We start from the raw sequence: 18,132 nt of genomic DNA on the forward strand, positions 1-18,132 counted from the left end.
AAAAAAGCATACAAATAGGAAAACTGGAAGTGAAGTTATTCCTGTTTATAAGTAAGATTCTAAGTAGGTGAAATGAAAGATTCCAACAAGAATTAATTCAGCAAAATTTCAGGCTAAATCAACACACAAAAACAATAACAGTTTTTGCTTTTTTGTGTTTTTTGTTTCTGTTTTTTGTTTTTATGTGAAACTCAAGTTATCTTTTTTTTTTTAAGATGATGTTTACCTATTTGATCAGGGTGGGAAGGATCCAAGATTAGGAAAAAATGGGTGTGATCATTGTTTCCAAACTTTTTATTTCTTCTTCCCATTTCTTGGGGGAGATAAAAGGAGAAGCCACATCCAACCTCCCAACCACCTCAGTACCTGGGCATGGGGAATGGCCATTCAATATCAACCCAAGATCACAATGTGGTAAATGCTGCAAGTTTTCTGCCCAGGTGGATGTGATAGTTCTGAAATGCTGTCGACCTCAGCGATCTATGGATGAGAAATCCCTTCCAATGTCCATTGGCTGACGATGTTGACCTTAGTGTCTCCATTTGCCAAGATATTTGCTGTCATCATTTGGCTGGACTAGTTTTCCAATTCATTCTGTTCTTCATTCTCTGCTATGGTACCAGATATCTTCTGCAGGCCCCAATGGTCTACCATATCCTCTATGTGCATCAAGGCCTGTTGTCCACCACTCCATTCTTTGCACTGAGGAGGACTAGTTCTCACAGGTGGGCTCATGGACCCAGGCCAGGTGACTAGGGTCCCACAGGACATCCCATGCCCAGGCTCACAAACTCAGCATCCACCACACAGGTGGACCTAAGAACATGGACCCCACCCCTACCCCTGGACCCAGCACCCACCACAGCTAAGACCAAGGACCAAGGCCAGATGGCCCAGGACCTGGAGGACCCCAAACCTACAGGGCTCCCGGGTCTGACAACCACCATGATAATCCAGTTTTAGATGCAACAATGATCACACTAAGAGAAATCCACTCACCTTAACAATGAGAGTTAAATACCTTCAGATAAAATTTGAGAATGTGAAAGAACTCTACAATGGGACATAAAAAAGAATACTGAGAGGAATAAAGAAGATATGAGGAAATATAAAGACCTCCTATATTCATGGCTAGAGGATTTATCTTCAAAATATCATTCTATTCAAAGTTATTTACAAATCCTAATCAAGATGGCAGAATAGGGTAAGGACACATTTAAATGGACAGAAAAACATCTAATCAGGATGAGGCAGAGAGGACACATTCCAGGAAATAGGAAAGGACAGAACAACAGCAGAGGGGTACCTGGAGACTGACAGACACAGGAAAGCAGCGGACACTACGGTGTGGTATTGCAGTGACTGATACTCCAGAGGCATTCAGCTAACAGCAATCTGAACTCCACCAGCAGCCAGAACTACACCAGCAACAAGGTGAGAATGGACTTTGACTGGGAGCTTGGGAAGTGAATCCACACAAAGAACTGTCCGTCCTGCTGGTCCGTTTAATTTGACCAGGAACAGAGACAGAGCAGCAGATCCCAGACAGACAGTGCAGGAACAGGGTGGACTTCACAGACCAGTCAGCCTCCTAGAGCCAAATTGGGCACCATTTTGCGTAAGGAGGCAAAGGCAAGGGAAAGGACTGAGCCTACGCTGAGCTGGGAGTGAACTCATTTCTGACTCAGTGAATTGCATCAACGTGGCATTCTACAAGATCCATCCAAGACAGGTCTGGGTAGCCCTAAGACCTGACGGCCAGCAGATCAAGATCTGTAGTAGTGGTGGTACGTCAGGAGCCATTTTGCACACTGTGGCAATAGCTTTAGGACCGCAGGGGACAATAGTGTACTGCACATGTGCTGAGATCATGAGAACTCACTGAGGTCTGTGGATAGCACTGGTCCCACAGGAAAATAATACTGATTGTGGCATCGTATGGGTCAAAATAGGTCCTTGTGGCACCCAGACCTAATGTCCAATAGATTCTGACAACATCAGTGCCACCAACAACCTAACTATATAGGATACCTGGTGTCTCTCTAATCTTGGGACCTGCTCCAACCAGAAGTGGGATAAAGGTTGCAGAGACAACGCTGCAGCCTCAGCACAGTATCACAGGAGGTGGAGAGTGTTGAGCCAGAAGCCGGGACTGTGGAGACCATGGTGGAAATCAAACATAGGAACCCAGACCTGGAACTTGCTGGAGGTTGTGGCACAAGTGGCTGCAAGCAGAGTTGTGTACCAACGACGATAAGTAAAATCACATTGTAGACCTGTGGGTGACACTGCTTAGAAACCTGCCCCCAGGGAGAAGACTCTGCTAACCAGAAGTACAACTTCCCTGCAAAGGAGCAAAACCCTATGCCAACCTCAGAGTTAACTGAGGAAGACAACGAGAAAATGGGGCACACAGAATTCAGAAACTTATTTTAAAGCTTCTGTTCAACAATGAGAAGCACATACAAGAGTTCAAAGAATTTAAGGAAGCAATAAAGCAAATCAAGGCTGATATATCAGAAGTTAAGAACACAGTAGAGCAAATTAAGAGTACAGCTTTCAATTGATTGGGATGATACTCTGCTGGCTCTGTCTTCAGACCAGAGAGGGTATACCTAAGAAGCCGTTGAACTTGACTGGACAATAAGATGCTGGACTCTATGTTTGGTATACGCTTGCAATGGGGGAATCTCAACTGAACTTGAGCTGTGGTTATGCAACAAGGTGGAGGAATCCACCATGGTGGGAGGGTTTGGGGAGGGGTGGGGAGAACCCAAGTATCTATGTAACTGTGTCACATAATACAATGTAATTAATGAAGTTAAATAATAAATAATTTAAAAAAAAGAGTACAGTGGAGAGTCTCCAAAATAGAATAAAGCAAGCAGAAAAAAGAATCTCAGAATTGGAAGGCATTTTCTGTCATCAGGGGGAAGCAAACAAAAAACTGGAAGCAGAGCTGGATCAGGCCAAAAAAAGTATTCAAGATTTGAAAGACACTAACTATTTTTTTTTATTTTTATGTATTTTAAGTGATTTTATTTACACAAGTTGAATCAACTTCATATAGTTCACAATATAACTTTAGGAGCATAGTCTTTTTTTTTTTTTTTTTTTTGTGGATCCATCAGTTTTTCTTTTAAGAGGCCAAATATAAGAGTTATGGGAGTCCAGGAAGGTGCAGAAAGAGAAGCTGAGTTTGCAAATGTGTTAAGAAATAATAAAGGAAAATTTTCCTAATCTAGAGAAAGAATTGGGAAATAATATCCAGGAGGGGCACGGAACACTAAACAGGCTTGATCAAAAGAGATCTTCACCACGACACATGATCATCAGGCTCTCTTCAACTGAATATAAGGAAGAGATCCTGAAATGTGCACGTGAAAAAAATCAATGGACATATAAAGAAATGACAATTAAGCTCACAGGAGTTCTCTCCCAGGATATTCTACAGGCAAGAAGAGAATGGAGTGACATATTCCAGATTCTAATAGAAAAAAAATGTTGGCCTAGGATAACATATCCAGAAAAGCTTTCTTTTATCTTTGAAAATGAAATAAAATTCTTCCACAGTCAAGAAAAGATAAAATAATTTGCCTCTTCCAAACATGCCCTACAAAGGATACTTAAAGATGTTCTCTTGACAGAGAAGAGGAATAGCACCGACCAAAACCAAAGGCAAATGGGAAGAACATCCCAGTAAAATGACAACAGAAGACTAAACCAGTGAACAACCCATTCCTAAAATGACAGGACCAAAGTACCACCCATACATACTAAACTCTGAATGTAAATGGCTTAAGCTCAGTCAAACGTCATAGATTAGTAGACTGGATTAAAAATAAAACCCATCTATTTATTGTAAGAAGAGACACTTCACCAACAAAAATCAGCAGAAACTATATCACATGGGTTATGTTGTATTCTGTTGGTTTCATGTTTTCAAAACACTTTCTTCTGATTAAATCATTCAATGACCCGTAGATCCTACAGTAGCATCATTTTCTGCAAGAAGGTTCTTTTTTTTTTTTTAATTATTTATTATTTAACTTCAGTAATTACATTGTATTATGTGACACAGTTACATAGATACTTGGGTTCTCCCCACCCCTCCCCAAACCCTCCCACCATGGTGGATTCCTCCACCTTGTTGCATAACCACAGCTCAAGTTCAGTTGAGATTCCCCCATTGCAAGCGTATACCAAACATAGTGCAAGAAGGTTCTTGATTTTCATTTCTTCAGCTACACGTTAGTCATTTAGTAGCACGTTATTTAACTTCATAGTGTTGTTAATTTCTTTTTTCTCCCTTACGTTGGTTTTGTGGTTTTTCATTTAAGGGGATGTATAGTAGTTGTGTAATGGAGACTAACATATCCAGATGTAAGGACACAATGTAGCATGCATTTCTGCTTCCAGACAAAGATGGACTTACAATGAAACTGTTCACTATATCTTAACAATAGGATGCTGGACTCTGCCATTGTCCATGCCCATAATGATGGACATATGACTGTGTATGAAGAACTATATTTTAGTAATGATATACAGGAATTACGTGGGGGGAGGGTTTTGGGGAGGGGATAAGGGAAATGCCAGGAGCCTATGGAATTTTATCATAAGATGATAATAATAATAATAATAAAATGTAAAAAAAAAACAAGAGAAAAAAAACAAAGTTATTTACAAATCCAAGGTCATTATATCAAAGCATCAATGTCATCCTGAAAAAACTTAGAAAAAAACCAACGTCCAATACCTATGGAAAAACAAAATGCCCCCAAATAACCAAAGTAGTTTTAAAAATAAAGGAAACAAGAGGCTTGTTAATACCAGATTTCAAGACATGATTCTAAACAACCAAAGCATCATGTTACTGACATAAAAAATAAACATGGATAAAGTAGGACAGTGTAGAAATATACATTTAAAGTATATTATTTTGAGGTAGATTTCCTAGCTTAGTCTATTATGAATTTTTAAATTCTGTCAAAAGCTATTGTTTTTTTTTCCCCAATTAGTTCTGGTAATATGATATATTACTTTGGTCAATTTTTATATTTTTTATGTGTCTAGGATAAGTCCCTTAAAGTCATGATCCTTTAATTTGCTACTAAATTCTGTTGTCTACTTTTATTGATACTTCTTTCACTAATGTTCATAAAGGACACAATTTCAGTTTTACTCTACTGTCTTGGTCATGCTTTGAAGTTAGGATGACTCTGGCCTCAGAACATGACAGAAATGATCAGATGTGACTGATTCCACTTACACAAAGTGTCTAAGATAGGCAATCCTAAAGTAGAAGATGATCCCCAGGGGTGGCAGAAGAATAGGGAGTGAATGCTAATGTGTATGGGACATTTCAACAGGGAGTGTTGAGCATATTGTGGAATGAGGCAATGAAAATGTTTGCAAAACCTCATAATTATCCAAGGAACCACTGAATTGTGCCCATCAAGTATTACTTTGTCATAAATGAACATGAATAACAATTGGAGCTCATGTAGATCATGTATGCCATAGATTATTACTCACCTTTTTTTGGTTATGTAGACACTTATTGAGAGTCACATACCTTGCTCCCCTTATGAAGATGAGTACAATGGATGAGGCATATCTGATTGACACTGCTAGAATTTATGTTAGTGTTAGAAGGAAGGGGGAAGGATCTCAAGTTAAGGCTAAGAGACAATGAAGCAGTTGAGTGTTAACTGATGGTTTGTGTGTTCTTCCATCAGGTGGTTGACAGAGTCAGCTCGGTGGTTGATTACCACCAATAAGCTAGAAGAGGCCACAAAGGCACTTAGAAGGGTGGCACACATAAATGGAAAGAAGAATGCTGGAAAGATTCTGACCACTGAGGTGATCTGGGAAGGGGATTTGGTAATTGGTACAAAATGCCACAAATTCACAAGCTCCCCATCTGGGCTCCAGAAGGACCACAGGATAAAATTAGAATTCTGTGGGTGGAGTATTACAGCTAACCTGATGCCCCGTGGATTCTTCATCTTAGAGAGAGCGTATCAAAGATAATGCCTAGATTCGCCAGCACAAGTGTGCAAAATGACTTCAGTAATAGCTGAGTATACTTTCATTTCACATTATTTCATCCCTCAAAGTTCCCTTTGGGTTAAGCAGAAAGCCTATAAAAGAAGAATTATTGCCAATATTGCTGAACTCTTACCCAGGCAACAATGAAATAATATCAAGATAAAATGGTTTTCTCTTATATAACATACATTTCATATTAACATATGAGGCTTCAGATGAATTTCAGATAATCCCATGAAAGAGAAGTGCTAGTTTATCATTACACTGAGGCATAATAATTACATTTTATGTGTTTTGTATCTTTTATTTATTGTTTATTTAATTTTATGTACATTAAACACATATATGTATATACATTATACATTGATCAGAGCAGAAGAAACATAACTATTTTCTCAAATTTTAATCATGAATATGTACTAAAAGCATTAAAATCATTTTTATACCTCTGCTTTTTCATTTTTTGGAAATACATGAGTTTAATTATCTTTTATTGCTTTTGTCCACAAACTGCTTGAAGCAACCTTACATATTACTATTATTAATAGTCTCTACTGTACAATAGGACACAGAAAATTATTTCTCCTGTAAAACTATAACTCAGTGAAGTCCGGGGTTAAATTATAAGTTGATTTTTGAAGCCCTCAAATTTCTTTTCCATCAGTTCATGTTGTTGCAGTGGTGGTTCAGTGGTAGAATTCTCGCCTCCCATGACTCACAGTTTTTATCAGGTCCAATTCACACACCCCTGCTCTTTTCATGGCCCTTATCTTTGCACCCTTTCATGGATAGAGGCAATGTCCCTGAGACACATGGACAAGGATTTCTCAAAAACCAAAAGATGAGGCTCATATAGCTGCCAGAAAAGCCATTGTGTCCCTGGTGCTTGGTGTGTTTTCATGCCAGTAGGCTGCTGATGCACTTGGGATCTCTATTCTGTTTCCCAGACTATATGTCCATTTTATACCATTTTACTATTGGTCTGTATCGTGTCTTGAAACAGGTATTGTGACATCTTCAAAATGGTGGGGGGTTTTTTGATTTAAAAAAATGCCTTACTCTTCCAAACTTTTGTGAACTTCAGGATTTTTTTTTCTTATTTCTGCAAAGAATATCCTGGAATTTTGGATTTGTATGTTACATTAGGTAGTAGTATGGACATTTTGATAAGACAAGTATTAATTCTTCAACTACATGAATGTGGAAAGTCTTCTTCAATTTCCTTTATAAATGTTTTATCAATTTCACTGTAGCAAACTTTGCAAGTATTTCATTTAGTTTATTTCTGAGCATTTTTTGTAGGTATGGTGATGGGACTTCTTTTATGATTTATTTTACATCAAGTTTATTTATATATAAAAGTATCAATCTTTGTATGCTAATTTTATATTTTGTAACTGCATTGAATTTGTGTATCTATAGGATTTGATGCATGTTTCAGAATAGTTAAGATAAAGAATCATGTTATGTCATACAGCAAAAACTTGCTTTTGCAAAAATTTTTGTAGCCTTTAAATTTTTTTCTGTTACATACTTGCTCCAGCTGAGACTGTAGGATAGGTCTTCCATGCTTAGTAAAAATGACAGAAATCTTAAATCCTGAATCAATTGCCTTTTCATGATATTCCTTTTTAATATAAATCCTTTTTCAATTATTTTTGTTCCTCTGGAATCTAATATTTAACTGGATTTATTCCTTTACCGCTTGAACTCCCATTTCTCACTGTTTCTATTGCCACATAATGTAAGGACTAGATTAATAAGCGCCCACATTCCCCACCAGACAGAAGTGTCCGGCAGTGCAGTGTGCCCCGTGTTCATCTCACCCTCTAGGACCCATCACTGTACCCGACAGATGTCCCAGAGATGCTTGTTCTTGCTTTATTTTTAAAGTTTGTGAGATCCACCGTGCAGGAGGAGCTGGACAAACGCAAAACCATGCCATCAGTCTCTGAGATATTACATGCACCCAAGCTGCGCATGAGAATCTTCTGGATAAGCTTTGGAAGGTGAGGTCCACTGGCTGATGGGGAAACTTAAAATACTGAAATGTCCTCTTTCTTTTAAAATACATATTTATATAAAATAATGTTCACATTTTTCATGAATTAGAATAGTGACATCGCTGGCTTTTTTGGTGACAGATGAATACACGTTAGAATTGCAAATGATAAAAAAAAAGAACTGTCTAAAAATGCCACATGTAGGATATTCAAACACGCTAGGATTCAGTGCGACCTAACTTGGCTACATATATGTATCCCAGCACTAAGTTCACCGTTGGAGAAAGGGATGAGGTGAAGATTTAGCACAAATAACTTGCATTTTAAAAACATCCTATGGAAAGAAAATGTAAATGAGCACAAATTGCAAACCTCCTATGTTCATTTATATCAACATTTTATTGATTTTATACAACACTGACTTTAGACAATATTTTCATCGATTACAAGGCTTGCCTTCAAAATAGTAAGTAGAATTTCTTGGGTTCCAAACCTTACTAAATTTGTCTTTAACTTCTTATTCACTTCAGACTGGGAGCCACTGTACCCTTTACAGGCCTGATACTCAACCTGCAGGAACTCGGGGGTAATATCTTCATGTTCCAGGTTCTCTTTGGAACTATCACATTCATATCCAGATGGCCTGTCTTCTTGTTAATAAAATACTTGGATCGACGCACCAGTCAATCAATATTTTTCTTCGTGGTAGGAAGTTGCATTATCATCAACACCTTTTTGCCCAAAGGTGAGCGCCTTGCAGGTTTGGGGGAAATGTTTCCTTTTGTCTTTGGGAATTACTTGGTTTTCATCCTTGTAAAAAGAATGGCGTTAGCACTGAGAGCTGAAGGTAACCAGAACTTACTAAGATTTGACACTGTTCTTGACTTGGGCTTCAATTTACCCTGAGTCTGTGCCACATGTCACAGAACCTGTGACATGTCAGCAAGGGATGGCTCACAGCCACAGGTGTCTCCACCATGGGCAGGAGGTATCAAGACACCCATTGCCATTACTCAGAATAGCTTCCTTCAGAGTCATGCTACCTGCCTTTGGATAAATGCCTTCCATTATCAAAGGCCTTCTCTGCATCTATTGAGATTATCATATGGCTTTTTTATTTTGCTGATGTGGTGTATTATATTTGCTGATTTGTGTGTGTTGGAGCAAACCCTACATTTATTCCTGCATGCCAGGAATAAATCCCACCTGGTGTGGGTGAATGATCTGTCTGATGTTGGATTCTGTCAGCTCTTATTTTACTATTGATTTTTGCATTTAAGTTCATCAGAGATATCGCTCTGTTGTTCTCTTTCTCTGTTGTCACTCCATCTGATTTGGGTATTAGAAGATTCTTGACTTCATGGAGACTTTGGAGGATCCTTCCCCCCTTTTTATTGTTCTGAATAGCTAGTTGAGGATTGGTATCAGTGCTTGAACCCTTCGGTAGAATTCATCAGTGCAGTTATCCAGTCCAGGGCTGTTCCTCGTTGGGAGAGATTTAATTACTTATTTGAGCTCCTACTGATTTGAGGTCTCGTAGAGTTTTTACTTACCTCAATATTCAATTGTTGTAAGTTACATGCATCCAGAAATCTCTCCATTTCTCCTAGGTCTTCCTATTTGTTGCTTTATATTTGTTTGCAATAGTTCCTGATTCCTCTGAGTACATTTGAGGCTTCCTCTATTGCATTTCCTTTTTCATCTCTTGTCAGGATTAATAGAACAGACAACAAGAAGATGCTTAATGGAGAAATGATTTTATTAATCTACACTGTAACCAGCATCCACACTTCCAGGATGAAGCACTGTATTTGAGAATACTGACTTTTATACCCCAAAAATGCAGGTGTCACACAAAAGCTTTCATTAATCCTTATCTTATGTGAAGCTAGCAATTCTTAGAATAATTATTCTTATGTCAGCAAATCTAAAAAAAAAAAGTAAGGGAGAAGACATTAACACAGCATCTTGATATGCTTTGGTCTGTTATTTACAGCTCAAGGAAAGCATAAGAAGAGATAGTATTGAAGCCAGGGATGCTCTCTTCTGTTATTTTTAACCAGAGAGAGGCACAAAGGAGAGATAGCACTGTAGATTTCATTCTGCCACTTGGTGTTCCAAGGTTAGACACAAGCCCGGATGTTCCTGGCTTGTGAATAACTCTCTTGTCCACCGATGCATTCACCACCTTCAATCTCTGATTTTAGTTATTCATATATTCTCCTTTTTTAAGTTTTTTTTTAATTTTTATTGGAAAAACAAATTCAGAGAGGAGATACAGAGAGAAAAATCTTCCATCCACTGGTTCATTCCTCAAGTAGCCACAACAGCCAGAGCTAAGCCAATCTGAAGTCAGGAGCCAATTGCTTCTTCCAGGTCTTCCACATGGGTACAGAGTCCCAAGGCTTTGGAAAATCCTTTACTGCTCCCCAAATCCACAAGCCGGAAGCTGGATGGAAAATGGAGCAGCTGGAATATGAACTGGTTCACACATGGAATTCAACGTGTGCAAGGCAAGGATTTAGCCACTGGGCCATCTTCTTTTGTAGATTACATGGGCTATGTTGTGGATTTTTTTTTTCAAAGAACCAACTCTTGATTCCTTGATATTATTTATTATTTTTTTTATTTTTTTATTATTATTTATTATTTTTAATTCATTAATTACATTGTATTATGTGACACAGTTTCACAGGTACTTGGGTTCTCCCCACCCCTCCCCAAACCCTCCCACCATGGTGGATTCCTCCACCCTGTTGCATAACCACAGCTCAAGTTCAGTTGAGATTCCCCCATTGCAAGCGTATACCAAACATAGAGTCCAGCATCTTATTGTCCAGTCAAGTTCAACGGCTTCTTAGGTATACCCTCTCTGGTCTGAAGACAGAGCCAGCAGAGCACCATCCCAGTCAATTGAAAGCTCCAACATACCATCAGCAAAAATTTATTATTTTTTAAGTCTCTATTTGGCTTACTTTCTCCCTTGTTTTAAATATTTCATTTTTCTTCTAATCTTGGATTTATTTTCCTGCTGTTTTTCTAGCTCTTCACCTGGTGCATTTCTAGCTTCTTGATGTAGGGACTGATTGTAATAAATTTTCCTTTTAGCATTGCCTTGAAAGTGTTCCGCAAGCTTTGATATCTTGTGCTAATGCTTTCATTTGTATCAAGGATTTTATTTCCTCTGATTTTTTTACTATAACTGATAGTTCATTCAGCAACATGTAGTTTCCAATTATTTTTTGTATTTTCTGAAGTATTCTGACTTGCTAGTCTCAAGTTTCATTCCATGATGATCTGGCATCTTGTATGGTATTATTTCAATTTTTGGAATTTGCTGAGGCTTATTTTGTGACCTATAATGAGGTCCAATCTTGCAGACGTTTCAGTGCACTGATGGAGAAAAAAACATATGCTATGTCTCCAAGATCCAAGGTTCTGTAGATATCAATTAAGTCCATTTGTTCTGTGGTCTGGATGGGCTCAGTTGTCTCCTTGCTGAGTTTCTATCTAGTCAATCTATCCATTGAAGTTAGTGTGATGTTAAGGTCCCATACTAATAATGTATTGGAGTCTGTATCTGTCTTCAAATCTGTAGCTAGGTGCCCTGGAATTTGGTGTGTATACATTTAGTGTCATGATTTCCTGTTGCTGAAAGAATCACTTAATCGTTATGTGGTGTCCTTTTGTATTAGTGTTGTTTTGTGTTGATGTCTATGAAGTCTATAGTATCTGATATTAGAATGGCTCCAACAGCTCATTTTTCATCCCGTTACCCTGGAATATCCCTTTCCATCCTTGCACTTTCTTTTTTTTTAAGATTTATTTTATTTTTGTATTGGAAAGTCAGATATACAGAGAGGAAGGGAGACAGAGAGGAAGATCTTCCATCCATTGATTCACTCCACAAGTGGCCGCAATGGTTGGAGCAGAGCCAATCCAAAGACAGGAGCCTCGAGCCTATTCTGGTTCTCCCACGTGGATGAAGGGTCCCAAAGCTTTGGGCCGTCCTCGACTGCTTTCCCAGGCCACAAACAGGGAGCTGGATGGGAAGTGGAGCCGCCAGGGTTAGAACAGGTGCCCATATGGGATCCAGGTGCGTGCCAGGCAAGGACTTGAGCCGCTAGGCTACCACACCAGCCCCCATCCTTATACTTTCAGTTTCCCTATCTTTGTTGGGGAGATGTGTTCCTGCTAGACAGACAGCTCATGTTTTTGGACCCATTCGACTGATCTATGTCTTTTGATGAGTTTAAACCATTTGTATGCAGGGTTAATATTTACAGGTAGTAATTTGGTGTTGTCATTTTGGCACTGGTTTTCTTATTGTTTAATTTAGGTTGATTTTGTGGCTTCATTGAAATCTTCAGCATTTTTGCCTTTATTGGCTATGATAGGTGCTGTACTTTTTTCTGTCTGTAGCACATCTTTAAGCAACATTGATAGGGCTTGTCTGGCAGGGGCAAAGCCTTTCAGTTTTTGTTTGCTTTGTAAGTATTTTATTTCATTTTCAAATACAAATGAAAGATTTTCTGGGTATGTCATTCTGGATTGACAATTTCTTTTTTTAGAATCTAGTATATATCATTGCATTCTCTTATGGTCTGTAGAGTTTCCTCTGAGAACACAAACGTGATCTGACTGGTGTTCTAAAAGCTATCTGACCTTTCTCATGTGCATAAATAAGTATCTTGTCTTTATTTTCCGCCAAAGAGAGACTGATATTAAGGTGCCATGATGAGGATTGCATCTGGTAAAATACATCTGGAATTCTATGCTCTTCTAATAGTAAGATTCCTGTTTCTTTTTTATTTTATTTTTGATGATGTTTACATAGTCGAGGTGGATGCATGCCCATGTGGACCACCTATTAGTGTGGGAAAGGTCAAGGATTAGGGGAAGGTGGATGAGACATTGTCCAAATTTTATTTTTCTTTTTCCTATATCTGGGCATGTGGGAAAATAAGAGGAGAAGCCACACCCAGCACCCCAACCATATCAGTAGCTGGGAATGGAGAATGGCCACACAATGTTATCCCAGGATCCCCGATGTGGAGCGTGCTCTGAGGGTTCTGCTGAAGTAGTTTCAGTAATTCGAAAATGCTGTCAACCTTCTGATCATAGGACAAAGAAATTCTTCAAGGTTTGTTGGCTGATATAGTCCACCTTAGAGTCTCCATTCGTCCAGGTGCTTGCTGTCAGTGCTTGGCTGGAATAGTTCTTTGGCCCTCCATCCCCTGCTATGGTACTAGATGTCCTCTGCGGGCCCCAATGGTCTGCCATATAGCTCCTATGTGCATTTGGGTATGCTACCCACATGCACTCCACAGTCAGAACACAGATCCCACAATTATCCCCATGGTCAGAGTTCTGAGTCCAGTAGTTCATTTGGGGGGATTCCCAAAGAAATCACCTCTAAAGCGATCCCAGATCTGACTCAGTCTATCACCCACATCAAACTATACACATGGTCAGTTCTGTCTCCAGCTGCATCTCTTACATAAATTAATAGATTCTGCAGCCCTGCCCAATCCTGCCCACCAGGTACTCAGCCTTCACATACACCAGCAGGAACTACAGCATAGTTGAAGCAATCTCCAATAACCCCCCGCTAGGCCTGCCTCCAGCCCTGGTTCATCTACTTGACAGTATGTGCAGCGTTCTAGCCCAGCCAGCATGTGCAGCAGCTGGTGTAGTCTGTCCCACATCCCATTAAGCTCTCGTCCACATCAATGGGCATTGAAGCATAGCTCAACTCAAGCAACCCCACTATCCAGCCCACACTTATGATTAAGGATGCCATTCCCTGTCTAGCCAGGCCTGCCCCCAGCCCTGGTTCTCATGCTCCACTGGGAATTGCAGCTCATCAGAGAAGTACACAATTTCCCTACAGAGACCACTCCTAGTCCCAGAACTTTCCATCTCCAGGTGGTTCTGCAGTCTAGCTTGACAGATCTTGCCCCCATTCCCAGCACTTGTCAGCTAATGCTGAGGCAAAGCCCAACCAGCCTGCACTTATCCTGGCTCTTGCATACACCAATGGGAACAGTCATTTGGCCAACCTGGCTCTCCCCAAACCCAGTTCACATGTAGGCTAAAGAGTATTGTAGCCCCACCCAGCCTGCTCTGCCACCAGTTCCAGTTCTCACAATCACCAGTGAGAGCAATGGCCAAGTAGGGGAGCCCAAGTTGCCCCTCTACATGTGCTGTGGGTACTGTGGCCCAATCTGGCATGGCCCACCTCACCTCGACATTTGCCAGCAGATGCCAGACCTGGCCAGGCCTGGCCTACCCCCAGTATCAACTCATGATGGTGAAGCAGCTTAGCCCAGCCCAGCCAGCCCCCAGTCCCAGCCCCAATGTGAACTAGTGATATTGCAGCCCAACCTGGTCTATGCTGCAACCTACCCTATTTCTCAAATCTGCCAGCAGGTGCTATAAACTGGCCCACCCTGGCATTATCCCAGAACTGATCCATACATACGCCTGTGGGTGCTGTAATTTGGCCTGGTCTGGGTTGCTCCCAGATGTGGTTCTTTTTCTTTTTCTTAAAGATTTATTTCTTTTTTTAATTGGAAAATCAAACTTACAGAAAGAAGGCAAGACAGAGTACCACTCTCTCTTCAGCTTTCAGTCTCAACTTTCATGCTGCACTCCTGCCAAGACCTCCACAGTCAGCACCACCTAGGTCTCCTCTTTCCGCACCTGATCCCATCTTGTGGCCACCTTGTTATCTGCTCAGCCTTTCTCCCATTGGTGGCTCCAGCAGTGCCTGGGGCTGGGAAGGTGCCAGCTGTGTGACTGCCGGTTGGGCTTGCTCATTGCAGCACATGTTTTTGTTTTGTTTTTTCCCTCGTTTTGCTGGAACCTGCCATAAGTTCCTTTTTGAATTTTTGGTATTAGTGTTTCCCTAGTAAACTGTTCATTACCAATTTAAAGCCTTAACTATTTTGAAAACTACTAATCTAGAATCTGTGTTTATTCATAGTACCCACTCCACAATTCATTTGTTACTAGTTGGTAGAATACCTTTCCCATATGAAAAATTTTCCCTATACTCTTAATTGTCAACTATTTAATATATAATTATACATACAACTTAAAATATTATCTACAGTAATATCTGTATTTGCAGTTACTAACTAAAAATTATTTACATTATTTATGCCATAATAATGAATTATCTATAGTAAATGTATATGAATTTATTATCTGCACATATATCCATGTCTTACAGAAATTATTTAAAAAAGTAACAAAGTGAATAAAACCACTCTCATATGCAGATAGAGTTGAAACCAAATTTTCTGGCTTAAGCCATGACATTCTGTAATCTTTCTTCATCTGTCTTTCAATCACTGCAAAACCTCAGGGAGATTGCAATACATCTATGTTAGATTACACATTTGAATGCCCAGTGCCCAGTAATCTCTCCAGCAAAATCTATCACAATTATTTGAAGGATAACAAAGTTCTTCATCCAAAATATTTTGACTCTCCCTCCTCTTCCTCTCTCCAGAAATGTGGATTCTGCGTGTGATTTTATCCACTTTGGGAGTTGGTGCTAGTTCTGCTGCCACTACTGCTTATTCAGTCCAGTACACAGAACTTATCCCTACAATATGCAGGTACAAGAACTCAGAGAAAATTGGTCTTGCTTCGAACAGGACATTTCTGGAATGATTGGCATATGCTTTGATAATAAAACTTAGTTTAGATGTCAGCAGAATATATTGTCATGCAAATGAAGGCATAAACTATCAACAACTATTAAAGCTAACTCTATACCCAAAAATGTGCCAAGTCCTGCAATGTGTCACATCATTTACTTTAAGAATCATCTACAAGGTTGGAGCTACAATTATCCTTGTCTAAATGGCAATGGGACCAAGGGTTCTAGCAGCAACCAACATTATACAATCAAACAGGGGGCAAAACAGTAAATGTGACCACTAAGAACTTGCTGTCACAACTTGTATGTTTAATGACTTTGTTGTAGAATCCCCTACAATGAAATCAAGATTACAAATAAGATGTTGCATATATGTATCTCCACAGAATTTTCTTTGTATTGTTGTTTGCATGCACAGGTCAACAGTTTCAGGAATCCAAAATCTGTTCTCGAGAATTGGGGCAGTCCTGGCTCCCCTCCTGATGACCCTGGTCGTGTATTCACCTCACCTACCCTGGATCATGTATGGAGTCTTCCCCATCCTTTCTGGACTAGTTGTCTTCTGCCTTCCCGAAACCAGGAATCAGCCATTTCCCGAAACCATTCAGGATGTAGAAAATTCGTGAGTAAATCTTCTACCCTTGATCTGAGCAGAGAGCTGCTGCGCTGATAGCTCTGTCATGAGCAAGGAAATGATCACTTGGGTTTTGTCCTGGTAGCCTCAGACCTGGGCTGTTTATGTCCCTGCTCAGTGACAGCCTCACTCCTACCTACAGAAATTTCAGGTTCCTTGTGAGGCTCTCTAGGTCATGGAGATTATGCTGCACCAGTAGGGTTAGTGGTGAAAAAGTCAAAAATATCCGGGTTAGGAGTGGTTCATGCTCTGCCTTGACAAGACACACTTTCCTGTGTGTCTATTAAAGCAAGTTCTTTCTCATCACACTGGTTTTACCATCCATCAACCCAGTGAGAACTTGATAAATGTGAAAAAGGAAGTGAGTTTGCCTCATGCACATAAACTTGCTTATTTTTTTAGTTGGGGAGAAATATGACAATACAGAAAAGCTTCTTTATAAAAATGGTAGTTCGTCTATGCAAGGTGGTTCTCATGATGTATTTGTGAGATGCATGCAGTTATTCTATATCATCTCTCCTTGTTTGTTGACTTTGTTTTGTTGGTTTTCTCTTCCCAGCACAAAACAATCAACAAAAGTAAAGGAGAAAGATGCTTCGTTGAAAATAACACAATTTTAAGGTCTCCCAAGAATTGATCCAGAGATAATGAGAAAAAGAAATCAGTCTTGCTTCAATGTAAGCACAAATGGATCTCTTATATTCATCAAGCTAGATATATCTGTTTGCCCAAAATTGCTTATGTGCTTAAGTAATTCATGAAGCAATTATTTATTTGGGGGGAGTAGCTGAAAATAACTCCAAATTCATCAAAAAATGATTAACTGCCAAGGTGATTTGAAAAAAGTAAACAGTACAATTTGTGTGATTCAGAAACTCCATCACTAAGTATTTCCCAAAGAAATTAGAATGCTGTGTCAGGAGTATGTTCATTTCTATGTTTTTGCACTACTACTCATAACCTGAAATATAGAATCAAACTAACTGAAAAAGGCTGAGCAGATACAAAATTGGTGGTACAGATTCTCAGTTGTTTAAAAAAAGAAAATCCTATCGTTTGCAACAGAGGATACCTAGAGAATGTTAGGACAAGTGAAAAATGCCAAGCATGAGAAGACAAACACATGAGCCCATTCCCATGCGGAACCCAGCATAAATTAATCTCACAGATGCAGTGTATATAGGATGGTTACCTGAAGCTGAGGCAGTTGGATAAGGGGTGTGTTTCGAGAAATGATGTTCAAAGGACATAAAATTGTAATGATATGTTAAGTAGCCATATCTAAACATTTTGTTACACAATTACATCTTAAAAATACAGCTGCAATACAATAAATACAAATAATTTTTCCATAAATTCAAAAATAAATCGGTTTGAAAAGAAAAAGCACATCATAAGGTGACAAAGGTATTGACATATAATGAAGTTTATACTGAATTTATTTTAATTACACTCATCAAAATGGCAATAGTAGATGTGACCAGAACCCATAATACTCCAGAGAAATTTCCTTGGTATTCAAACAATCTATGAAATTTTGTCACCAAAAATTACCTCTCAATTGAAAGATTATGTAATGAATAGCAGTAATTACCTTTTCTGAAATAAATTCCAGGAGTCCAGATAAGTCTGAGCACAGGTGACTGGGGGTACCCGTGCCAGCCCAGGCTTCCTGCTGGGGATCCTAGCTCCCTATCCACCACTGCTAGGTGGTTGGAGGGTCCTGGGCTTGTAGGCAGCCAGAGTGCCAACTGGTACCAGGCTCCACC

At 39.5% G+C, this 18,132-nt stretch overlaps 1 protein-coding gene across 1 annotated transcript in view; it reads left to right on the plus strand.

Moving 5' to 3' along the window:
* The window catches only part of LOC101518180 (steroid transmembrane transporter SLC22A24-like), a 44,123-nt gene extending 27,768 nt beyond the window's left edge, over positions 1-16,355 (plus strand). Inside the window, exons 5-9 of the mRNA XM_004596883.2 lie at positions 5,742-5,865; positions 7,948-8,063; positions 8,588-8,802; positions 15,577-15,685; positions 16,148-16,355. Of these exons, the coding sequence (XP_004596940.2) occupies positions 5,742-5,865; positions 7,948-8,063; positions 8,588-8,802; positions 15,577-15,685; positions 16,148-16,355 (772 nt within the window). The remainder of the gene's footprint in view (positions 1-5,741; positions 5,866-7,947; positions 8,064-8,587; positions 8,803-15,576; positions 15,686-16,147) is intronic.
* The last annotated feature ends 1,777 nt before the right edge of the window (positions 16,356-18,132 follow it).

The sequence above is a fragment of the Ochotona princeps genome, chromosome 4 (assembly GCF_030435755.1).
Source record: "Ochotona princeps isolate mOchPri1 chromosome 4, mOchPri1.hap1, whole genome shotgun sequence".
NCBI lineage: Eukaryota > Metazoa > Chordata > Mammalia > Lagomorpha > Ochotonidae > Ochotona > Ochotona princeps.